This window comes from Fusarium sambucinum, chromosome III, assembly GCF_050947815.1.
Source record: "Fusarium sambucinum isolate potato_lamoka chromosome III, whole genome shotgun sequence".
Classification (NCBI taxonomy): domain Eukaryota; kingdom Fungi; phylum Ascomycota; class Sordariomycetes; order Hypocreales; family Nectriaceae; genus Fusarium; species Fusarium sambucinum.
Window position 1 is genome coordinate 6,442,789 of NC_139292.1, and position 23,865 is coordinate 6,466,653.

The following is a 23,865-nucleotide window of genomic DNA, read 5'->3' on the forward strand; positions in this document are numbered from 1 at the left end:
GCGTCTGTTCCTTTTTTACTCTTGGTTTCTTAAATTCATAGAGCGGGATGGAAGGAGGGTGATGGCAAACGAGTAACCAGATGGATGGGCTATTTGGATTCACTTGATATATAAGTGGTTACTGATGGTTGGGAGCAATGGAGTTGACAAACTGGAGGATTAGTGAAACGAGCAGATGTAGTAAAGAATTTACACAATTGATACCACGTCTACGATGAACAACTGTTGCCTTTTGGTTCTGGTGCTATGTGTCGAATGGTTTCCAAGTAACGACGGCGATGCTCAATCATGTTGAATGATGTAGCATGACTGAGTTGCATGTAAGTATGAACACGATTGAAGTCAAGTCTAACGGGACGAGTACTGCTGCCATAATGTCTATGATACTTATACAGGTTTGACTTAAGATACGCGTGCATGCCAGACAGACCCTCACAATGTTACGACGACTTGACTACACAACCTTCGACACGCAGACATGATACATCACGGTCAACAATTATTTACGGCACACTTGATTGGGTAAACCCAGCTTAGACGACTCATATTTTGACTTCTGCTCGCATCAATACAAATTTCCACAGAAACAAAGGCGGGATAACGATCAAGTCCATCCCCTCAGCAGCGCAGGGCTTTCCCTCTCCATCCTTTCCAGTGAGAAAAGGAGGCGAGTATCTTTCCCTCATTAGCACCGCCAAGTTTTGAAAACAAAAACCTTTCATCCCCATGCAAAGTTCGTAGTAAGAAAAGGTCAGCAAGTTATTGTGTTTTGTCGTAAGATGGTGAGGGGGATAGTAGAAGAAACAGGACATGTTTGTCGAATAGTTTGATTGAACCACAACATCCACACATCCTTCAATGCTTTTTCTGCTCTCCCATTCCAGGACCTTGTGTCAAATTCACTTGTTTGAATTTTTTTGGTATCCTCTTTTTTGATTTCTTTACCATTCAATCTCCAGGGAAGCTTGAGCGCCAGAACCCTCCTGGGCCTCAGTACCCTACCACTGAGACTCCTTGGGGGCCTCGGCGGAAGCAGCCCACTCGGTGTTGGCGGGGGCAGCACCCCACTCCTCACCGGCAGCGCCGTCCCAGCCAGGAGCGGCAGCAGTGCCAGAGGCACCGGCGAAGCCAGAGGCGGGAGCCTCCCAGTCGGCACCAGCAGAGGCCTGGAAACCGGACTCGATGGCGGCAGGGCCCTCCTCGTCAGCACCGGGGAGCTTCTCCTCCTCGACCTTGTCCTCGGCCTCAGCCTCGGGGTCACGGTCTGTAGATAGTCAGTGGGCGTTTTTATGTTAGCTTGGATACAAAACTTACAGAAGTAAAGATCGACCATGACGTCCCAGGGGGTCTCGCGGTTGTAGATGGTACCACGGAGGCGGAGGACCTCACGGGCGAGCATCCACCAGACGGCACCGATAGCGTGGCGACCCTTGTTGTTGGTGGGGATGGCAATATCGACGTACTCGGTGGGAGAGTCAGTGTCGGCGAGGGCAATGACGGGGATGTTGACGTAAGAAGCCTCCTTGATAGCCTGGGCGTCGGTTCGGGGGTCGGTGACGATGATCAGACGGGGCTCCTTGAAAGATCGGGTGATGTAGTTGGTGAAAGAACCGGGGGTGAAGCGACCAGCAATGGCGGTAGCACCAGTGTGGGCGGCGAACTTGAGGACGGCACGCTGACCGTAGGGACGGGCAGAGATGACACAGATGTCGGCGGGGTTGTCAATGGCAGCGATGACACGGGCAGCCAGGACAATCTTCTCCCTATAAATGCATTGTTAGTGAATCTGCAGACGAAAATGTGGTGTCCTGGCTCAAGTGTCTCGACCCCTCTTCCGAATAGCTTCATATTTGCAGATTTGAAGATGCGCTTGTTGGACCCGGTCTCGACACATATTGAAGCTCATAATTCACCAAAAAACAACCGTTTTAAACATACCAGGTCTTGCCGACGTTGATGACGTTGACACCATCCTGACGGGTCTTCCAGAGGTAGTTCTCCATGTGAACCTGGAGGTTCTTGGAGCCGAGGTGGCACTGAGCGGCCAGCAGGGTCTCGATGTCCTGGCTGGTGGCGTTCATGACGGAGGGCAGGTTGGAGGGAGCCATCTTGACGGATATGTTCTCTTGTCTGGATTGACGAAGGGATGGCTTGGGAGAGTGACGGCGAAGAGGATTGTGGTGTTGCGTACAAAGAGTCACAAAACCGAAAGTTCGCGACGGAATTTTGCCAAAATGTGTGTGGTGGGAAGCCCTGATTCGATACGCTTGTCCGCTTCAGGGTTAGTGCGGGGATAAGACTATCAGCACGTGACGGATGAGCTAGACCAATTTGGGGTCATCTTGTGGCCCGTCACGGTATCGGCGGCCGGGTCATGGAAAATTTGGGGCGGGCATTGGACGACAATCCGTTCTCTGGTGTAGAAGCAGAAACATATTGATGCTTTAATCATGCCCCCCAGAATACCGGCGCTGCCGAGCCTAGGCTCATTGAACCGTATGTTTTTGCTGTAATTGTGCACTTCCTCAATGCTAATCAATTGTTCAGTCTGCCTCCGACCCGCATCGAAGTCCGTAACTCCCAACTTCCTACCCATCGTCCAGACGGCCAACCTTTCCCAGCGCGAGAAGAAGCGCAAGGCAAAGCAAGACCCGTATCGATGGGCTCAAGCACAGCAACGAAAGGCCGCCAATGTTCAACGGCGTGAAGAGCTATCTCGTGAGAGAGACGAGTCATGGGGTGATGCCGTCCTAGGAAAGAAGACCCCCTTCATCGAATCTCTTGCAACAGCTGGCGTGCGAGATACTGAGGGCCAATCTGTGACGGATAATGGAATCCGCAACTATTTCCTTTCGGATACCGAGGTCGAGGCAGCCACCAAGCATGCCTACCAACTCACCGAGCCCATGATTGGTGCTGTTGAGTCGCAGATAGAACCTGAGACCAAGGAGGATGCGATGAAGCGGCACAACGAGAACCACGAGAAGGTTATCGAAGCTTTAAGCCGAATTACGTCGCTTGAGAACGGTAGTTCAAAGGACCGCTTCCACGCCAACGTGCAGCGCATCATCAACGAGTTTGGTCGTCACCGCACCGACTCCATCTTTATGCCCAACAAGCCCCCCAAAACTATGCTCGGAGAGGAAATGCCTGGACGACTTGGTCCTGATACTGGCAGCTCTGAGGTCCAGATTGCCATCTTGACAGCCAAAATCCATAACCTCTCAAATGCCCTACAAATCAACCGAGGTTATAAGGACAAACACAACAAGCGTAACCTAAGATTGCTGTTGCATCGCCGACAGAAGCTCATGAAATACATGGATCGTAAGGAGAGAGGGAGTCAGCGATGGGCTCACATGGTTGAGACGCTAGGCCTTACACCTGCAACCTGGAAGGATCAGATCTCGTTGTAAGAGGAGGCGGGAGCTGTTTTTGTAGAATAACTTGTTTCTCTTTATGTACAATACAAGCCACCTGAAAGATGAGCGATGATGCCGCCTTTTGCACCAACACATCTTTCCCTTTGCGCCAGTGTGGAAACAATTCCTTGCCATTACGATCTCGCATTTGCTATACTAACACAAAACTCTGCTGAAAAGGAAAGCCGGACGAACTCAAATCAAAAGACGCTGATGTAGTTGCCGATGCGCTCCTTCTGGTTCTGAGCTATGCATTCGGCAATCCAAGTGATGTTGCGGATTTCCTATCTATAGGTTAGTTGATGCAAAACACTGGGGCAAAAGGAGTGACTAACCTGCTCTCGCAACTTTACCCACGCGTAGACAATACCGTGCGTGAATTGTCTAGTGAATGCGTTCTTGGAAATCTCCATCTCCTTCTGGTAAAACATATCTTCCAAGGTTTTGGTCTCACCAGCGCCACCGCCCATGTTTCCAGGTCCCGATGGGCCGCCGCCAACATTGATGGCATCGAAGAAAGACTTGTAGTCATGAACACCGTCGACGGCCAGACGAACACCATCAGGGTCGTCAGCACGAGAAAGCATGAGAGTTCCCTCGGGGTAAAGCTTGCCAAAGCTGGGATAGAGCTTGTTGCGGTCCTGCTTGGACAGATCCGTGCCGAAAGAGTTAAGTGTGATGTTGATGGCGCGGCGGTCAGCCTCAAACTCAAGGATCTCAGACATAACCTCAGCAGTGGGGGTGCCAGCCATCTCAGGATGGGTGTTAACAAAGTTGTAAAAGTCCTCAAGATAGTTCTTGTAAAGTGTGTTTCGGACAATCTCAATATTCAACTCGTCGAGGTCCTGATGGCTCAGACTACCCTTGAAGTATTGGGCAAGAGGGGTCTCGATAAGTACACTGTTGTAGAGCTCCTCGATGTTTGTGGCAACGCAAAGTACAGGCATGGTTTCAAACCAGCCCAGGGGGTGGCATCGATCAAGCAGCTCGCGGGTATCGCGCTCGTGAAGGGTGCCTGTGATGAGAAGAGCAACATTGTCGATCATGTAGCCGTATGTGACGTAGTCCATAAATGTAGCGAGGGAGCCAACAGCCTGGGCACGAACATATCGGAATTCTGAGATGAGCTTGTCGGTCGTCTTAGCCGCAAGAGCCGAGGTCGAGGGGTTAGGAGGTAGAGAAGCAAGGAAGTCGCCGTAGGAAGGACCAAGCTGAAGCTTGAGATCTAGACGTCGTTAGCATGAGAGGTCGACGATGAAGTCAGGTCGCGTACCATCAATGGTTTCGCATTGGGTCAAGTTGTTGTAGGCTGCGCCTGTGAGAAGGCTGTTGCGGTAGCCTCGGACAATGCCCTCGACGTAACTGTTCACTGGGGTTAGTCTCCATAACTAACTCGCATGAAGCTCCCATCTCCAATCCAGGCTAAGACGCACCCGTTGTTGACGTTGTAGTAAAGGCCTTCCATCTTGTAGTATGGATCGTCGCGTTTCGTTCGGCACTATTGTATCGTATTCGAGGTCTTGATAAATAAGCGGAAGTTTTGGTGGTTGAGGAGATGAATTAGGTCTATCCTCAAACAAAGTTGGCCGCCTAACATTCCCAAGCCGCAACGCAAGCTAGACGTCGCGAGTATCGAGGCCCACACGTGAGTGGCTAGGAGTCTGTTCTGTTGTAGCAGGCTGGTCACAAAAGAATGGGGACTCAGGAGAGCTAGACTAATTTATTAGTGTAGCTTTAGTTTTTTTATACACTAATTGTGATCTAGTGTTTCCGTCAACCAAAGTCTGTGCCGGTTTTTATGCGTTGGAGTATGTGTGGCTAGGATGGATGGACGAGGACCGGACTTTCCTTCTGCCGGAAGCCGATGAGCATGCATCACACTTTCTGTGCCAGTCTAACTTGGACCGAAAAAAGTTGAGTGGGTCCTTCCTAAGCTTCCTCTGAAATTTTTCCATCGCCAATTTATTTATCTTCGATCTTTCCTTCCGCAGCCGCGCTCAACGAACCGACTGTGCCTCGCGAGGAAGCCACGACGCCAACCGATTAAAGAGAGACTATCAGGAAGGAAGGAACTAAACAATTCACAATGTCGCTCTTTGTGCTTGCCGAGACGCCGGCAGGGTAAGTCGCGATCCGATAGCCTCGACCTCGATCTAGAGGAAGGTGCAAGTCAAATAAGGCATTGGCTAACAATTGGCAGCTATGGCCTGTTCAAGGCTACCGACAAGAAGATGCTCAAGAACGAGGAACTCGCCGCTGAGCTTGGCCGACCCGAGAAGGTCGTCGAGATGTAAGTTTTGAACATTTTTCATTCGCGAAAACTTAGCCATTGAGCATCCGAAAATGTCTTTTTCAGAAACATTGGACGGTCGCAAACATGGCACGACGCCAAAGTCACATCTACTGACATCTTTACCTTACAGGCTCAAGCTCAAGAAGTTTGTCAAGTTCGACAGTGCCGCCACCGCTCTCGAAGAGGCTGCCTCGCTCAAGGAGGGCAAGGTCCCTGAGCTTCTCAACCAACTCCTCGACGACCTTAAGTCCGAGAAGAAGGCTTCGCTCGCTGTTGCCGACATGAAGCTGGGCACAGCCATTTCCAACTTGCCCGGTCTTAACATCTCCCCTGTCTCTGGTTCCAACACTATGGATCTTTTCCGAGGCATTCGAGGCCAGATGGCCAACCTCATCCCCGGTCTGCTTGAGGAAAACTTTGACCGCATGGCCCTGGGTCTTTCTCACTCTATGTCGCGTCACAAGCTCAAGTTCTCCGCCGACAAGGTCGACTCCATGATCATCCAGGCTATCAAGCTTCTTGACGATCTCGACAAGGAGCTCAACGTTTACGCTATGCGAACCAAGGAGTGGTACGGATGGCACTTCCCTGAGATGGCCAAGATTCTCAACGACAACTTGGCCTATGCCCGCGTCATTCTCGCTGTTGGCATGCGTACCAACATTGCCGACTGCGACCTGTCTGAGATCCTTCCCGAAGAGATTGAGGTCTCCATGAAGGCTGCCGCCGAGATCAGCATGGGTACCGAGATTACCGATGAGGATCTTGAGAACATTAAGCTCCTGGCTGACCAGGTCATCGTCTACTCCAACTACCGAACTCAGCTCTCTTCTTACCTCGAGAGCCGCATGCGCGCCATCGCCCCCAACCTGACTGCCCTTGTCGGCTACCTCGTTGGTGCCCGCCTCATTGCCCACGCTGGATCTCTCATCAGCTTGGCCAAGGCTCCTGGTTCCACTGTCCAGATCCTCGGTGCCGAGAAGGCTCTTTTCCGTGCTCTCAAGACCAAGCATGACACACCCAAGTACGGTCTTATCTACCACTCTTCGCTCATCGGTCAGGCTACCGGCCGAAACAAGGGAAAGATCGCCCGTATGCTGTCTGCTAAGGCTGCTCTCGGTCTCCGTGTTGATGCTCTTGGTGACATCGAGGATGATGCCGATGAGGAGGAGCGCGCCATCCTTGGTCTCAGCAACCGTATTAAGCTCGAGAACCACCTTCGCAAGCTCGAGGGCAAGCCTCTCCTGCCCAAGGGTGCCAATGTTACCCCCTCTGGTGAGATCGTTGGTGCCGGACAGTTTACTGTCAAGGAGACCCGCCGATACAACGGTGACGCTGATGGTGTTGCCGACGACGACGAGGCCGCAGCCACCCCTGCCAAAAAGATCAAGAAGGCCAAGAAGCTCATCGAGGAGGTTGACGAGGAGATGAAGGATGCCAGCGATGACGATAGCGACGACGCTGCTACTCCTGCCAAGCCCAAGAAGCTTTCCGAGGCCGACTACGAGCGCCTCGCCGAGGAGGCCGGTATCTCTGTCAAGAAGTTCAAGCGCAAGTACGAGCGAGGCGATGTCGAGCTGAACGCCGATGGTACACCCAAGGTTGTCAGCAAGAAGGAGCTCAAGAAGCTGCGCAAGGCTGCCGAGTCCGCAGAGAAGGCTACCGCTACACCTACCAAGTCTCAACCTGAAGAGGCCGAAGGCAAGAAGAAGCGCAAGCACGACTCAGATGATGAGGCCACGCCCAAGAAGGAGAAGAAGCAGAAGAAGAAGAAGCGTCACTCTGATGCCTAAATGGTTCCGAGTACCTTATCACGGCGCAAGTCGTGATGATGCTGAATTGGACACAATCGTAGGGCTACGAGATTAGTAATTCTCAACCTACCTGCTTTACTCGTGATACCTGAGAGACTCCTGGCATGGCAGCTACTGCCCGCACCTTGTTTCCTGGCTGGCTGGCGTTTGGGCGGAGGGCATATTGGCGTGATTTGGTTTTACTCATTTTTCGTATTCTCTACTTGACCCTCTGTTCTGGGTGGTGTGCGCACTGATTATAGGAGCTGGATTAGGGTACTGAACTACCTATATGTATCTTTTGGGAGGCTGAACAGAGGGGATCTAGAAGATAAAGAATTTGTTAAGTTTAAAAGTTAATCCTGATTGCCTTGCTCCGTCAAAATTGTGACTGCTGAAGTGAGACCCTACTTAGGATAAATAAATAAATAAACTACGAGCTAGGTGGCATTTTTAGGATACAGAAATAAATAGCCTAAGAGTCTGGTCTAGATATCATAAACTGGCACTTAGTGGTTTTTGACAATTCTCAAGGTCCAATACTGACTTCTTCCCTGCTTTGACATTCTGTCTTGAGATGGTTTCAATTCCAAACAATACTCCTTAGTACCAGAAAATTTTGCTGCTAGGAGCATAGGAGACGAAATTCTTATGATAGCTTATGCCATTCAGATCCAACTTCGCTGTTTATTTTTGTAGCCTAAGGTTTGGAAGCAGCTTTCCTACTGCCAACTAGCTACTGTTCGTCCAACACATTACACCACACAGCACTTTCACAGCACGTCAAGAAGTCGGATAAAAAAGATTTATTCATAGCGATTGGGTATTGTAGCCATCCATCATCATCCAGAGTTCCAGTCCTCATTAAGCGCTCATCTGAGCAAACAAAGGGTATCCTTGAATAACAAGCACAAAGCTACACCACCTCGTTCCACGCCACTTTGTCCAAAGAAGAAGAAGAAAAGAATAAAATACATACACTGGGGTTAAAATCACCAAATAAGTGGTAGCGAGTTATCGAGATGGGTATCAGAGAGTAGGGTTGGTAAAAAAGCAAAAACGTGTCAGGCTAACTAGCTGAGTTGGAAGGTCGAAGCCGGGGCATAGCACTGATGAAGATCAGAAGAGAGCAGTCGAAGTTGCTTTCGAAATCAAGTAGACCAGGCTAAATCCCGAAACGGGAAACCCTCAAGCGTTAGCCGACCTTCACATCAAGATTGAAAGGCACGAGGGGAGAGCATCTAGATGTTCTCCACGACGCGGGCGTTCATGGCCTGTTGGAAACCTGGGTCCTGACCTCCAAAGTCTTGCTGCCCGCCAAAGGCATTGCCACTGGACTCGCCAGTTTCGTTGGCCATGGCGGCATTGAGGGCGTTGCCCATGGTCTGGTTGGCGCCAGGCAGGAAGATAACCTTGCTGTTGGCAGACTTAGCCATCGCCTGCATGGCCTCGAGGTATCGGATCTGCATGGCAGGAGCCGAGCTTAAGATGTCGGCAGCCTGTCGCATGAGCTTGGCAGATTCAACCTGAATATTTGTTAGCAATGTGAAATAGGCTCAATTTGACGTGGGTGGTTACCTCAGCCTTGGCGGCGATGATCTTGCTTTCACCGATACGCTTGCTCTGGGCAGCCATGGAGAGAGACTCTTGCAACTCCTGGCTGAAGACAATATCCTTGATGAGCATGCTCTCAACCTGAACACCCCATCCGGCAGCGACATCCTCGATGATTTCTCCAATTGACTGAGCAATCTCCTCACGACGTTCGATAACATCCTGAAGAACGCGAGCACCGACGACGTGGCGGAGAGTGGTCTGAGTACGCTCCATGAGAGCTTGCTTGACGTTGTTAATACCGAAAGCGGCCTTGTGAGGAGAGACAATGTGGTAGTAGATGACGGAGGTCAAGCGAAGGGTAACATTGTCCTTGGTCATGCAAATCTGTTCTGGGACTTCGGTGGTCTGAATCTTGACATCGATCTGGAGAAGTTTCTCGCTGAGAGGGTTGATCTTGACCAGACCGGGGTCAACAGCCTTGTAGAACTTTCCGAACTTGGTGACTAGACCAACGTTGCCCTGGTGGACTTCCTTGTAAGGGTTGGGACAAATGATGCAGCAGGGAATAGCGCCCATGGTTCCGACGATACCTCCGAGAACGCTCACTGCATTTGTGTAAGTTTCTGGCTCTATGGGAATAGTCTGTTGTACTTACTCATGCCTCCGTACCAGTCGTTAGTACCGGCCTCGTGTTCAACAACAGTCGCATACTTGCGCTGGAGATCTTCCTTCTTGGGAGGCTCGACGGACATCTTGTTCTGGGAGATGAAACCTCCATTGCCGTCGGTAGGTGCATGTGTATGCTCGGGAGCGTAGGCGGGAGCGGGAGCCTTTGCGGATGAGCTTCCGCCATTGATCATGCCCTCAGTGGACGACATTGTGAATGATTTTTGTTGTGTTTAGTCGAGAAAAATGTTTGATAGTTGGTAGTGATTGTTTGCTACTGATCAAGAAGGTTGGGTGATACTTGAAAGATCAGATGTTTTTGATGATTTGGTATGATCAGAGACAACGTGTTTCGAGATTTGGGGCGGGGGGAAGGGAGATATTTAATCTGTTTGTGACCACTGCCACCCTCCTTCGTTGAATTAGAATTGAATTGGTTCTTACAAACGCCAAGGGCCTAAGGTGACGTCTTACCATGTTGGCAAGTAACATCCGACCCAACACAACCTAAGTTTCCTTCCTTCAGCACCGCTCCAGCAACCAGCAACCAGCAACCAGCAGCAGCAGGTGACACGGGTAAGTTGGGGAAGGAGTGATCTGCTCCCACAAATTGTGGGGTCCATGCCCTTGGCTACAATCATTAATTGGTCACAAAGACCAGGGACTTGCAGGGCGCAAGGCTTGGGTTTGCCGCTAAGCATCTGCACGAGAAAGTGGTTTTGTGATAAACTTCCAATCCACGGAAATACGGCCAACACGACACAACATGAAGTATCAGATCAGCGACTTGTCTAACGCGTACTCGCACCCTCGATTGGTACCCATATCTTTGTCACTACGAGTCTACAACCAAACTTACCTCGCTAAGCATCAACCACTTTCTGTGGGAATAGCACGGCTTAGCTCGAGTCCATGATATGGCCAAGCCTTTTGGTCGCTCGGTATGTCGCGAACCCGGTAACGATGCGCGCTGGCCAAGCAGTGTAGCATCTGCGTTACAACACTGAGCACTCTAGCGGCTTCGACAGAATCGCGATACTACAGCTTTTCTGCCTCGCAGTCTCTTGATTCTTCTCGTCTCGTATTACCGCTGGCACCATTGAAAGCTTCACAGGGATGGTGCACTAGGTCAGGACCTAGAGGCAAATAGTATGTACAACTCAGCCTATTTGGCGGTAACGGCGCCGGAAGGGTCACGATACTTTGGCTAGCAGCTGTCTTTTCGCCCGATTGCAGTTGGCTTCCATGACCCTTGGACTTGTTGCTCACGGAGACTCGGCAGAGCTACTGCATAATCTCGACCAATGAGGACTCGAGCGCATTATACTTCTCACACAAAGCAGAGCTCCAGGGTTATGGCAGACATGTTATGTCATTGGTTAGAGGACATGTGACCTGTTGGAGTGCCTGAGTGCACTGCCTCTTGTCAATTCACAAATGTCCACTTGTCATTGTTGGTCGTGGCTTTTGACTTGGGTACTGTACTGTACCATACTGTATGCCGAGATGATATGACACGACTGATGGTCAGCCATGCATAAGCTCTATCTGGATCTGGAAATGACCGGGAGCTGTCTGCCGAGCAATGATGTTGTTGGGATCGGCAGAGTTCTAGAATGCTTCTCAGCCTTGTTAAACTATCGCGTGTTGGACATTGCAACAGTGCCTCAATCCATCTTGCCACCTAGGAGGGCAAATCAGCAAGCTATTGGCTGATCAGATATTGAAATATTGGTCGTCCCAGTAAGAAGTAACTGGGCCTCAAAGTCGAGGCTTTCTACTCCACAAGGCAGAAGAAGACAGACCGCTAATCTCATAGAGTTATCAAACCAAAGGCAACAAATGACAATTCTACGAGACCCTCACGACTCAGCCTCTACACAGCCCGAACATAATCTACAGAAGCCCCGGAGCCGAGATATTCGGCCCCGTGCATATCTTTTTGATCACGTCTCCTCAATTTCGGGCAAGCGATCGTCGTGATACTGCAGAAATGACGAAATTATCATTGAAGTTCTCCAGATGAAATAACTCCGAGCACTCTACATGCAGGTCCACTGAACTTTTCCAGAAGACTGCCACATCCGCCGCTATTAATGATGATCGCATCCTTCCATAAACACAGCCACTGAGAAGGATTCAAAAGTTTCCACTGATAGTCATCAGGTAAGAATGTCAGAATTTAAAAAATATTATTATGAAACTGAAAACAAAGGCTAGGTTTTCACAGCCCAAGGCATTCTACTTTGAGGGATGGCCATCATGGTAAAGCGATGTCGGCATTAAAGCAAAAAAGGTGCAGGGTAGTCGACACCGAAACGAAGTGTTGGAGGCAAAGCTTGAAGCCAGCATGCTTTGCCTGCAGAATTGGACGATACCACTCCTCTATTTGCCTACAGACTCGATACAATTGCGAAATATCTTACCAATTCTTTAATGTAACCAGGATAGAGCTATGCTTTTTGTTTCCAACGCTCGCAAAATCGACTGTCAAGGATACAGGAGCCTTGTTAGAGATTCGCATTTTAACAGCAACTACAGCATCCCCTGTGGCTTAGTTGGCTAAAGCGTCCGACTGTTATTGAATAGACAATCGGGAGATCGGAAGTTCGAGCCTTCCCGGGGGAGTTACCTTTTGCCAGTCTGATCTTTTACTCACTTTAGTTCCATACCTGACTTTTTGCCTTGCCTTTCTCCTTATGACTGCCATTGAGTTGTTGATTCTTGAAGTAGCTCGCTCTGTTACATGCTATATACCAGTAAAGGGCTGGAGGTAACTATAGGCTCTTCTCTTTCCTTGATTATGAGGTTTTATTCTCGAGTTATTTAGAGGAGTTACCATATGTGGACAACCTGCATTCATAGCACAAGCGCATAACTTTTAATAAATAGATGCATACTTAGTTAAAGACTCATTGGACTAGTATTCAATTAAAGCTACCTTTGAAAGAATATTAGGTCAGCTTGATTGCAACAAGTCTGTTTAGGCTGGTTGGCTCAATGTTCATAACATCTGCCTCAAGACTGCTGCCACTGTATAGAACTTCACCACTATTCGCTAGGTCTTCACTCTGCCTCTTGACAACTTGATGTATCGAATGCTTTAGCTACAATCGCCAGTCTTACCACCCGAGTGTCGTGAAAAATCACGCACATCAACATAGACCTCTACTTGACAGCGGCCATCATCAAATCAACTCATCCCCTGTGGCTTAGTTGGCTAAAGCGTCCGACTGTTACTTGCAGACAATCGGGAGATCGGAAGTTCGAGCCTTCCCGGGGGAGAGATTCTCTCCGAGATATCTTTTTGATGTTGTGGATATTTTTTGCTAGACACGGTTGGAACTATGCCCCACTAGGGCTCACTTGGTGGGCTGGGATCATGAAACCGGTTGAGTGACATCGAGTGAGTGAGATTGGTTTCAGTGGGTGAGAAGACATGAGTAGTCTGGAGGCTGTGGATACGGAAAACTTGAGGCCTTGGTATCTGGATATAGTTTTGGTGAAAGGTCGAATTGATACCGGAGCTCTTTGAACAACCGACAAAATGTATCTTATTAGATCAGAATGTTCTCGTATCGTACACCTATTGCTTCGCCTTGAGTGACTCAATTGTCTTTCGGAGGCGTCCGTCTCTTAACCCATAACCTAACCGACCTCCATGGCTGTGCTGAAGCCACACCCTTAACAATAGATGGCGAAGGCCATCTTTCACTTCCTGCGGGCTCAAGATCGTAGAGCGAAATAAAGACCGACACATACATGAGGACCTTTCTCAAGGTGAATGCCGAGTCGTCGCACATGGTCAATGTTCCATCTAAAACAGGTTGTTAGCACTTGATGTCGGTGAAGGAAAACGAACATACCTGATGGTTGGACAGTGTACGGATTGACCTTTTGTGTCTTGACCCCCTTCTTGTCGGTGTCCTCAAAATATCGTCCAGCCTGCCAAACCTTGGCGTCGGTAAAGCTTCTGGGATCAGAGTGGTGAATATCGTTGATGACATGAGCAAACGTTCCCTTCTTCAGGACGAAACTATCCTCCTTGTCCTTGAGCGTGATATCCTCCTTCAAATACCTTGCAGACCATCCTCCACCATAGAGCCTCAGTGTCTCGAGGTACACGCCTTCCAGTAAAGGACATTTGGACAATAGTCCTTCCAATTCGAGCTTCTTGATTTGAGGAGGAATCCAGACGGCGCCTCCGAAATCGTGATTGGGCTGAACAATCTGGACATGTGGACTGATTTGTTCGCGGATTTGCGATAGAAGAACGGGATCCTGATACAATTCGAACAGAGACCATGAGACGAGCGAAGTAGTTTGGACAGTCGTGCTCCAGAGAAGGGCAACGTCGAATGCAGCCCGTACATTAGAAGACAAGCCGTGCTTTCGATAAACTTCGGTTCTGGCGCGGACAAGAGGGCTGATTGTATGGAAGTCTTGCCATTTCTGTCCGGGCTCTTCATCGCTGAGAAACTTTTCCAACTCGTCGTGAAACTCTCTCATAAAGGTGAGCAATCTTCCAAGAGCGATTCTAGCTCGTTGGGAGCTGGGGAAAGGAGCCCACACAGGAACACCCATGGCCAAAGAGTGGAATGCATTGTTGAAGATCCAAAGATGAGGCCAGATGTCGGGATAGATCTCGACAAAGTCTGTACCAAAGACAGAGATTGTGGCAGTTCTGGCGATGAAGGTCTTGATCAGCTCGAAAAAGTCGACAGCCATGACGTTTTCGTCTTTGATGTCCTCCAAAAGCTCAGCATTGGCCAGTCTCTCCCAGTCCATCTGGTCGGTAGAATAGCTGTTGAAGGAGATTACATCGGCAGCGTTGTCATCTAGATCTCGAAGGGTAGCTTTGGCTAGATCATCCAAGTGAGAACCGCTCAGATACTCCTTGGTAACCTGACGAACTTCAGCAGAAGCTTTGTCATAAGCTGCTAGGTCCTTCTTGGAGAGACCAAAATTGGTCAACATAATGTGCCTCGCGATAAACTCCTTGTCAGCAACGAATTCTGGCTGCTCAAGTAGACGAGCAGCGAGAGAAGGACGAAAGACAAAAGAGTGAATACTCTGGAATAGTCGAATAGAGAATACACCCTGGCCATATCGATTTCTGAAGCGCGTCAAGGCTGTAGAAGGACTGAGAAAGATGCGTGGAGCGTGGCCAAAGAGAGGGATCCAGAAAGGTGCAAGGGGAGGCGTCTTTGATCCATCTTTTCTGACTGACGAAGGACTGCCAGTGAAGAGTCTCGTTGTGATGAAGAGGACTATTGTTGTGACGAGGATGGCTTGTAGGGGATAGCGTTGGGCGTGGGGAATGAGGTTCTCATCGAGGTAAGCCCGGAGAGCCTCGAGGCTGTCCATGATGGGCTTCAGTAAGTGAAATAGCTATAGAAATGATTTATGTTGGAAATATATGGATGAAGTATGTGATGAAGCTGAGGTAATCTGTCAATTTTGTTGTTCAAGTGCAAAGCTCGAGCTTGTATGGACCAGACCCGCCCTATGCTGACTGGCGTACGTTGTAAGGCTGTGCTAGCTGGAGTGTTACAGTGGTTGGTGCAGCTCTACACTATGGGTTTGGCATTGAACTATTCATATTCTGATGGAATATAAACGGGAACTTCAAGTTGGAAAAACACAAGAAATATCTCACCATAATTAAATTGATCAAACATATCCTGCCTAAGAAGTTGCTTCCACATAGTATCTCCGCGATGTCAACTGCCATGTAGATGCCCCTCTCTCTTCGGGGAACAATTACAGCCAAATTGAGTATCAAAGTGAATGTATATGTCAAAGAAAGGCTAATACAATCCATTTCCTGTTGCTGGTAGCCAAAATATAGTTGATCAAGGTCACGTATGGTATAGGGCTAACCAGAAAAAATACCCAAAGAATGCTTTAGAAGTTGAGTCATTGGAGAGTTATGTCAACTCTCTATCTTTAATCTGAACCTTAGATCATGCGTTTCTGAGAGATTGTTGCTCACATTTGACTCATAGATATGAAGGAAACTGTATTTTCGTCAAATGAACTTGATCACTCGGTAACGGGGTAAACTTTACGCTGATATCGTACCTGAGCCTCAAACAGTGTTCACGATTCTACCCTGGAGGCCTCCTCTTATCTGTTGATTAATGTTGACTCAGCGTTGTCTATCGAAAGTGTATCTTGGAATATTTGTAGAGTCAGGGCTTGCTGTGTGAAGAAAAGGCCTGCATAACACGAGTATAAAACCTGCCAACTTTCCCACAACATTCCAAGTCAACTTCGATGTCTCCCCTTTGTACCTACGGTGAGGAGATTATTTGGGCACCAGGGGGAAACAGAAACCATGAAAGTACGCAGCGCAATGATGATATCTAAGCACTGCACTCTCCGTAGGTTTAGGGGATCTGAGCCCTCACTCGTTGGTACGCTTGCATTCACCTCCCGGCGCACCAAAGGGTATGGACCTGTTAACTTACATCCTGCGTACGAGACTTGTTCACTCTCGTACATTCGTTGAGTGCAGCAGCGGATAAGGATTTACCCATCACTTTGTACACCACTACCAGCAATGATGGTATCTAGACTGCATATTATGCGAGTTTGGAGACACTGAGCCCATACAACTTATATCTAATGCGAAAGTTCAACTGAACTCTTGTATTCGTGTGGGATAACAGCGATGAAAAGTACATACTACAGCAGCGCAATGATGATATCCGAACCCTGCATACTTTGCAGGGTTAGAGAAACTGAGCCCTTTACAAGAAGTTCAAGTGGACTCTTGCATGTTGTTATTGCTTTTTTTTATCTTTTTTTTTATCTTTTTTTTATATATATTTTTTATATTTTTTATATTTTTTTTGTTATCCTATCGTTATATTTTATTATCTTGTCTTGAATCTCAGTATCTACTAGATAGATACCAAGGCAGCTTGAGTATAGAGGTAGGCTTAGTATGCTGTAGCCTATAACACTGACATCAAATCTCTATCTTTACGTACTTCAATCAGTTTTTATATATATTAAAAATGTATCTAGTCATGAAAACAATGTTCAACATATATTCCAAAGGTCTACACAATATTAGTTGTATTCACTTGATTGATAGTTTTGCAATGCCACCATAGACACACCCCTGATCATCATTTGTTGCCTCAGGCCTCAATTGGTTGCATCATTTAGGTAGGACATTATGTGAGCTTCATCATTAGTCTACCCTATTGCTTATTATGAACCCTTTAGGTTGCCAGACACCTTTTTGGTCAACTACATTAACCTACCGGACTGCAGCCAGACATTCCCTCCCAAGGGCAGGTTCCTGGCAGCTCCGGTACCTTGTTGTCCCTCTTCTCTGTTGTCTACAGCTCCCCGCCATCCCACCAACCCCAAGACATCCCATGATGAGCTCGCGTTGAGCCCAAAAGCCAACATGATCCCTCAATTGCTGCAGCGTTCATCGAGGGCATGTCCCCGGTACAACCCAGCGCTCTACCGACTATCCACGGCCTCTCACCAGAGACCTGGTCTAACACAGACCTTCTGGACCTCTGCCCCGCGTCGCGAACAACCTCGGGCACCCACAGACTCGAAATCCACGACTACGAAGCCATCCGCCGTGTTTCCCGCAAAGAAGCAACCCACGAAACAAAATGATCCTCTTGTGACGGTCGAAAAGTCTGCTCCGGAGCAGCGCAAGGCTGACTGGGCTATCATGAAAGAGATGACTCGCTATCTGTGGCCCAAGGATGATTGGGGCACCAAGCTCCGAGTCAGTCTTGCTGTTTCCCTGTTGATTGGTGCCAAAGTCCTCAATGTTCAAGTTCCATTCTACTTCAAGAGCATTGTTGATTCAATGAACATCGATGTTGCTGCTGCTGGAGGTACTGCGACGACGGTTGCTGGAGCCATGATCCTAGCATATGGCGCATCTCGAATTGGCGCGACAGTATTCCAGGAAGTTCGAAACGCTGTTTTTGCTTCCGTCGCCCAGAACGCTATTCGTAAAGTCGCTTGCAATGTCTTTGATCATCTTTTGCGACTCGATCTCACATTCCACCTCTCCAAGCAAACCGGCGGGTTGACAAGGGCTCTCGATCGCGGTACCAAGGGAATCAGCTTTATTCTATCCAGTATGGTTTTTCATGTCATGCCAACTGCGCTTGAAATCAGCATGGTTTGCGGAATTCTCACTTACAACTACGGCGCCAAATTTGCTGCTCTCACCGTTTTGACAATGGTTAGCTACACGGCATTTACTATCTGGACTACTGCATGGCGAACAAAGTTCCGAAGACAAGCCAATGCGGCGGACAACAAGGCTTCTACTGTGGCTGTGGACTCGCTCATCAACTACGAGGCTGTCAAGTACTTCAACAACGAGAAATTCGAGGTTGCGAGATACGACAAGGCTCTTGGACAGTATGAGAAGAACTCCATCAAGGTTGCGACATCTCTGGCTTTTCTCAACACTGGACAAAACATCATCTTCTCGTCGGCGCTCACCGGTATGATGTACCTTGCCGCCAGCGGTGTGGCTGAGGGTACTTTGACGGTCGGCGACCTTGTCATGGTTAACCAGCTTGTTTTCCAACTTTCAGTCCCTCTCAACTTCCTTGGATCCGTCTACCGTGAGCTTCGACAGTCTCTACTGGATATGGAGACTCTGTTCAACCTCCAAAAAGTCAACACCAACATTAAAGAGAAGGTCGATGCGAAGCCTTTGGTTCTCTCCAAGGGTGGCGAGATTAAGTTTGAGAACGTTAACTTTGCTTACCATCCTAGCCGCCCTATTCTCCGTGATTTGTCCTTGACCATCCCTGCTGGCAAAAAGGTCGCTGTTGTCGGTCCCAGTGGATGTGGAAAGTCTACTCTGTTGCGCCTCTTGTTCCGATCTTATGATGTTCAGAGTGGTCGAGTCTTGATTGACGACCAAGATATTCGTGATGTTAACGTCGAGTCTCTGCGTCGCTCTATCGGTGTTGTTCCCCAGGATACTCCTCTATTCAACGATACAGTTGAGCACAACATCCGATACGGATCCATCAATGCTACTCATGACGAAGTCGTTGCTGTTGCCAAGCGTGCCCATGTCCACAACACCATCCAGTCTTTCCCTGAAGGTTACGAGACTAAGGTCGGTGAGCGAGGACTCATGATTTCTGGTGGTGAGAAGCAGCGCCTTGCTGTCAGCCGTATTCTACTCAAGGACCCTCCTCTGCTGTTCTTCGACGAGGCAACCAGTGCTTTGGACACCCACACCGAGCAAGCTCTCATGATGAACATCAACAGCATTCTTCGCGAAAAGGGACGAACAAGCGTCTTTGTCGCTCATCGTCTGCGTACTATTTTTGATTCGGATCTTATTATTGTCCTCAAGGAGGGCCATGTGGCGGAGATGGGTACACACCGGGAGTTGATTGACCGTGATGGCGTTTATGCTGAGTTGTGGAGTGGTAAGTAAATACGCCCCGACCAAGATTTCTTATGCTAACCTTCCTTCAGCCCAGGAGACGATGTTTGGAGAAGATGGAAAGGAGAAGAATGAGGAAGAGAATGATGAACAAAAGAAGGACTAAGAAAAAGAGTATTTATTATGGCTATAGAAGGACGGCGTCTTGACTGGCTACTGACGTGGTAGATATCAAAGAATCTTAAACATTATTATCGTGCAATGTCTATCTTTGGGGATGGAGAACAAAAGCACGCATGAATACTGTCGTATTTCTTGGGATGACGTAGAGTTACCTTGTGGTCGAGATCAGGAAAAGAAGAAAGCTTTCAATAACAAAAGACTACTTGTTTACCATATCATGGGCTATAGTCAACCCTACTGTTTGCGACGATGTGGTCAAGCTCCTCTGCTACGTTAAAACGGGACATCGTCTGGTTCGGCTGAAGCATGACTCTGGAAGGCGGGTGTTGGATAGGGGTCAACGATAAGAACTCGTGCCTCGGGGGTGCCAAGATTGGCGCTTTGTTCGTCTTGATCGCATATTGGAGTCCTGTTTAATCTGACGTTAGCGCACGGTATTGCTAGGAAGATTTGTACTTGACGGGTTCAGGGTGACAAATAAGACACCTTAGAGCAGCTCAAGAAGCCCTCGACCGGCGAAATACATCCAACTTAAAAACGTCCACATGGTATTGTCGAACAAACCACGCGCTCCTGCTGCCAGTGTATCACAACTAGCTACCAGAGGAGACCTTATCTGGTGTCTATGATAGAAATGCGAATGCATAGATGCGGAATGGCCTACAGCAACTGGCTCCCTTCTTTGACCAAGTGCTTGTAACCTGGCTGGATGTTGACCGGGAGGTAGCGTTGAGAGGAGGCGGTTTAACTTCCACACCCAATACTAGTCATGGCTCCCTAATCAGCTTTGGGCTAGGTGGAGGAAAGTCTCGCCTGTCAAATAGTCCAGAAGAAGAGGTTACTAGAATATTAGCATGGGAGGAGCTTGGTGGCAGTCATGTAGTAGCACGGTTTACTAACAGAGTCAGCGAGAAGACCCAAGGCTTGCCACAAACCTAGCTTGGTAATTCTACAATTTTAAATCTTTGGTTGATGCTTAAAGGCCGATTGCGTTCAAGCTGAAGTTTCTGGTGGGGAGATCACCAAAAGGATATCTCTACGTCTTGTAGATGTCCCTGCGTCGCTTTGATGTGCTAGTAGTCGAGTCTTAGTGTGAACAGCGGCCTAAGCGTACAGTTTCTGTATTCCGTAAGAACCACGGGCGCTCCTGGGTAGAGGCTGATCAGCATCGCTCCCATCTTGGGGGTAGTTGACGGAAGGCTGGGATAATGCTCAGTGGCGACAACGGACAGTTCAAAGTATATGTGTCTAATGGCAGCGGATCAGCATCAGTATTTAGACCCTTTGATTAAGCAAACTTGTCTTGTCTTTGGCAAAGGGAGCTTCCTTTCGCTGTCACTGCTAGCCCCATTGGGGCAATTCCTTGCTTGTTCCTGAAAGATGCTGACCATTCGTATCTTCTTCTTACACAGTCTCTCGGACCCAATCTGACTTTGCCGACGAAGGGTGCTGAGATATAAGTAAACCGACCAGTGTTGAGTCGGCATATCTGTTCCTGGGCATTGCCTCCTGATCCTCTCCCCAGCGTCTTCGGTCGCTAGGCTGTGCTTTCCGAGGAGGTCTTGCTCGATAGTAGTCGTTAAGAAACTGCGGACGTGGTTGATACTTCCTTAAACGTTCCTGTAGATTTTTTCTTGCCCTCTTTGCTAGGCCATCCAATTTGCGGATCATTGTTGATTACTGGGCACTGATCAGTATGATCTCGACTGACTTGTCCAAGGCTACTTACATTACGGTACAGTCGCAGTGATCATGAACACCGCTCTAATAAATCAACGGTCTCGTATTGGATGTGCGTCAACCGTACTTCGCCGCGGCGGTCCTCCCCTGTGCTCCGTGTCTATGCGGCCAAGGTCAGTAAGCGCCATTACTTTCAACGGTAATGCTAGTGACTAGACTAACGGTAACTTGACACGAGTCAACCCCGTAAACACGGTGTCAACACACATTAGAGGAGCACTCAGTGCGGACTCCAGACCCGGACCCTGGACTTCACACGTCATACTGGTTCGTCGCGTAAGGCTGTTGCCGAAGCCACTGGAGGGGAACAAGGAGATATTTCGGCGAGATGCCGGGGTAAAGTATGGGGCGGTTAATAGAAATAGGAAGGACGTATGAGAGTAAATAGTGAAATAATCTTGGGTAGAGTAGAATAAAGCGGTGTTGATGTTTCGTGGTGGTTGCCGTAGATCCAACTTTTGTAGATGTTTAATGTGGAAGAGAGCTTGGGTTTCCTCAGAGAAGACCACTTCTAGAGGCATAAACCAAATAATCTGTATGCTCAAACGGGTGATATTCTCATCAGAACGATGATTAAAGTGACCATCCTGCAACATTCATCACAGTAATGAAACCCCATTATCTTTGTTGTTGTCCTTTTACCCGCTTTATGGTTGTCAAGGATGAAAGGAAATTGAGGCCGTCAAAACGGGTCTTTTCTCGGTGTTCCGGAAATTCAATGTTGTTCTCAAAAACCACAACATATTGAACAGACCATGTTGTTCAACTCAGTTTAACTTATAGAATATTAGATATTTAATAGATTTTGTAATCTGAATAATTGTATTTGGGAAATACGAGTCATGAATAGACTACATCGTAATAGATCTTCAGCCAGTACAGGTAGCACAGTATAGGGTAGTTTCAGAGGTGTTGAATATCCTGTATCAGAACCTTAAGTCTAACTCTAAAGAAACAGGGATCAGTTTCCTCAAACTTGATTTTGAACTGACCTAATGATCAACTGTTGGCAAGATCCTTCTGAACGTCCAATTAGTTCATCAATTTACTCCAAAATTAGACAGGACTCCGGCTACTATTTACCCCATGTTCTTCTGGCCCCACGTAGTAGAGAGTGCACTGTCACTAAAAGATGCCATGTAAGCAAGCAACACCTCACCAAGAGACCCCCAATTACAGACTCAACATTACACAATCTCTACGTCGTCCAACATTTGTTATTATATAAATTATGAAAATACTTCTCCATTCTCATTTCCCAGCCGGCCATGCATACCCAATGCAAGCTGTGGCGCAATCCCTCATTCGTCGAGGCCATCAAGTAGTATGGCTTACCAGCGCCGACAATGAAGTCCGCGTTCGAGCAGTGGGTGCCACCTTTGTCGCAACAGAAGCTATTGCCATTGTCGATGAGCCCCTAATCAAAAACAACGAGACTGGCATCCTCGACAAGATGTACCATCGTCTGGAGATTCGACTACTCGCTCAAGTGAGCGATTATCGTCGGGTATTGCGGGGCGGCTTCAAACCAGATCTGCTGCTCGTCGATGTGATGCCATACGGAGCGAGGGCTTTGTACGATTTGGGCGAGATCCCGGCCTATGTGACTCTCGGGGTGATCCCAATGTACATGTCGAGCTGGGGAGCGCCGCAGGCTGTGTCAGGAGAGAGCCCTTTGACATCGTTGCTCTGGTTGATCTGGAATTACCTGCATCATCTCATCAGCCAATGGATTCTCTTACCATTTCTGCTGAGGCCCGTGATAAATGCGCAAAGACAAGTGCTGGGGCTGGAGAACTTGCCGTTTGGCGACCCCGTCGAGTCCTTCACCTATAGCCCCTTTCTTCACATTCAAGCGTCGTCTCCGTCATTGGAGTTCAAGCTGCTCCCCAAGCCAGAAGAGCAAAGGAAGCACACCAAATTCGTTGGACCGACAGTTACCCAGATCCAGACTGACTATGTCCAACTGCCTCCTCAATGGGACGAAATCGTTGCTCACCCTCGTGTTGTCGGCATCACACAAGGAACACTGGCCATGGATCCTACATCGTTGATCATCCCAGCCATCGAGGCTCTCTCCAACGATCCTCAACTCCTTTTGGTCGTGGCGACCCCTCACGTAGAAGAGGTAACATCCAGAGTGGGAGACCTACCAAACGTACGATACGTCAAGTGGATTCCATACCACCTCTTCCTACCGCAGCTCTGTCTTCTCATCACCAATGGCGGATATGGAAGTATAACGCAAGCGCTTTCCCATAAGGTACCCCTGATATGTGCGGGACAATCGGAGGACAAGAAGGACACATCGGCCCGTGTCGACTGGGCTGGGGCAGGCATCGACTTGAAGACAGACACGCCTTCGGCTGATCAGGTTCGAAAGGCTGCGAGAGCGATATTATGCAATAAAGGATATGTCGAGAGAGCGGGACGCTTGGGCGACGAACTAAACGAGCTTGGGGGTGCGGATAAAGCTTCTGAGCTTCTGGAGGGTCTCGTAGAATCTAAAGAGAGTCAATAGGTTAGCAGAGTGCTATCTTGGGGGATGACTGTAAGAGGAGATGCATATACCACCTTGGAAACGATTTATGCCATTTAGACGATCAGACTGAACTGGGAAGGAAACATTGGACAGCGAGCGATATTGTATAGAAGAACAGAGTCTGATTCTTGATAAGAATTAAGCAGCTACTTATCCCGTTCCAAATCCGTACATAATAGATCAAGCCATAATTTCATTGACAATAGTCCGTGGAGATTGTCCCTTTGACGGCGATACATAACAAAAAAGATTGGCCCTGACTC

The 23,865-nt window shown here is 48.5% G+C and overlaps 8 protein-coding genes across 8 annotated transcripts; 4 read left to right on the top strand and 4 right to left on the bottom strand.

Annotated features, from left to right (window-relative positions):
- Positions 1 to 998: 998 nt before the first annotated feature.
- FSST1_012290 (40S ribosomal protein uS2) lies at positions 999 to 2,108 on the bottom strand (the record flags this gene model as incomplete). The annotated part of the gene is made up of 3 exons (XM_083235500.1): positions 999 to 1,264; positions 1,315 to 1,763; positions 1,939 to 2,108. The coding sequence occupies 3 exons, from the start codon at positions 2,106 to 2,108 to the stop codon at positions 999 to 1,001; spliced, it is 885 nt and encodes a 294-aa protein (XP_083081986.1).
- A 342-nt stretch (positions 2,109 to 2,450) lies between these two features.
- Positions 2,451 to 3,416, top strand: FSST1_012291 (mitochondrial 37S ribosomal protein uS15m; the record flags this gene model as incomplete). The annotated part of the gene is made up of 2 exons (XM_083235501.1): positions 2,451 to 2,496; positions 2,548 to 3,416. 2 exons carry the CDS (start codon positions 2,451 to 2,453, stop codon positions 3,414 to 3,416), a joined length of 915 nt encoding a protein of 304 aa, XP_083081987.1.
- Positions 3,417 to 3,622: 206 nt separating this feature from the next.
- FSST1_012292 (H(+)-transporting V0 sector ATPase subunit d) lies at positions 3,623 to 4,887 on the bottom strand (the record flags this gene model as incomplete). Its single annotated transcript, XM_083235502.1, has 4 exons — positions 3,623 to 3,706; positions 3,758 to 4,647; positions 4,696 to 4,784; positions 4,856 to 4,887. The coding sequence occupies 4 exons, from the start codon at positions 4,885 to 4,887 to the stop codon at positions 3,623 to 3,625; spliced, it is 1,095 nt and encodes a 364-aa protein (XP_083081988.1).
- A 621-nt stretch (positions 4,888 to 5,508) lies between these two features.
- Positions 5,509 to 7,508, top strand: FSST1_012293 (RNA-processing protein NOP58; the record flags this gene model as incomplete). Its single annotated transcript, XM_083235503.1, has 3 exons — positions 5,509 to 5,543; positions 5,623 to 5,712; positions 5,846 to 7,508. The coding sequence occupies 3 exons, from the start codon at positions 5,509 to 5,511 to the stop codon at positions 7,506 to 7,508; spliced, it is 1,788 nt and encodes a 595-aa protein (XP_083081989.1).
- Positions 7,509 to 8,749: 1,241 nt separating this feature from the next.
- On the bottom strand, positions 8,750 to 9,943 carry FSST1_012294 (slipin family protein; the record flags this gene model as incomplete). Its single annotated transcript, XM_083235504.1, has 3 exons — positions 8,750 to 9,034; positions 9,087 to 9,670; positions 9,721 to 9,943. 3 exons carry the CDS (start codon positions 9,941 to 9,943, stop codon positions 8,750 to 8,752), a joined length of 1,092 nt encoding a protein of 363 aa, XP_083081990.1.
- Positions 9,944 to 13,339: 3,396 nt separating this feature from the next.
- Positions 13,340 to 15,098, bottom strand: FSST1_012295 (cytochrome P450; the record flags this gene model as incomplete). Its single annotated transcript, XM_083235505.1, has 2 exons — positions 13,340 to 13,548; positions 13,598 to 15,098. 2 exons carry the CDS (start codon positions 15,096 to 15,098, stop codon positions 13,340 to 13,342), a joined length of 1,710 nt encoding a protein of 569 aa, XP_083081991.1.
- A 2,059-nt stretch (positions 15,099 to 17,157) lies between these two features.
- On the top strand, positions 17,158 to 19,303 carry FSST1_012296 (ATP-binding cassette Fe/S cluster precursor transporter ATM1; the record flags this gene model as incomplete). Its single annotated transcript, XM_083235506.1, has 2 exons — positions 17,158 to 19,180; positions 19,230 to 19,303. 2 exons carry the CDS (start codon positions 17,158 to 17,160, stop codon positions 19,301 to 19,303), a joined length of 2,097 nt encoding a protein of 698 aa, XP_083081992.1.
- A 3,036-nt stretch (positions 19,304 to 22,339) lies between these two features.
- On the top strand, positions 22,340 to 23,581 carry FSST1_012297 (uncharacterized protein; the record flags this gene model as incomplete). Its single annotated transcript, XM_083235507.1, has 1 exon — positions 22,340 to 23,581. One exon carries the CDS (start codon positions 22,340 to 22,342, stop codon positions 23,579 to 23,581), a length of 1,242 nt encoding a protein of 413 aa, XP_083081993.1.
- Between the last annotated feature and the right edge of the window lie 284 nt (positions 23,582 to 23,865).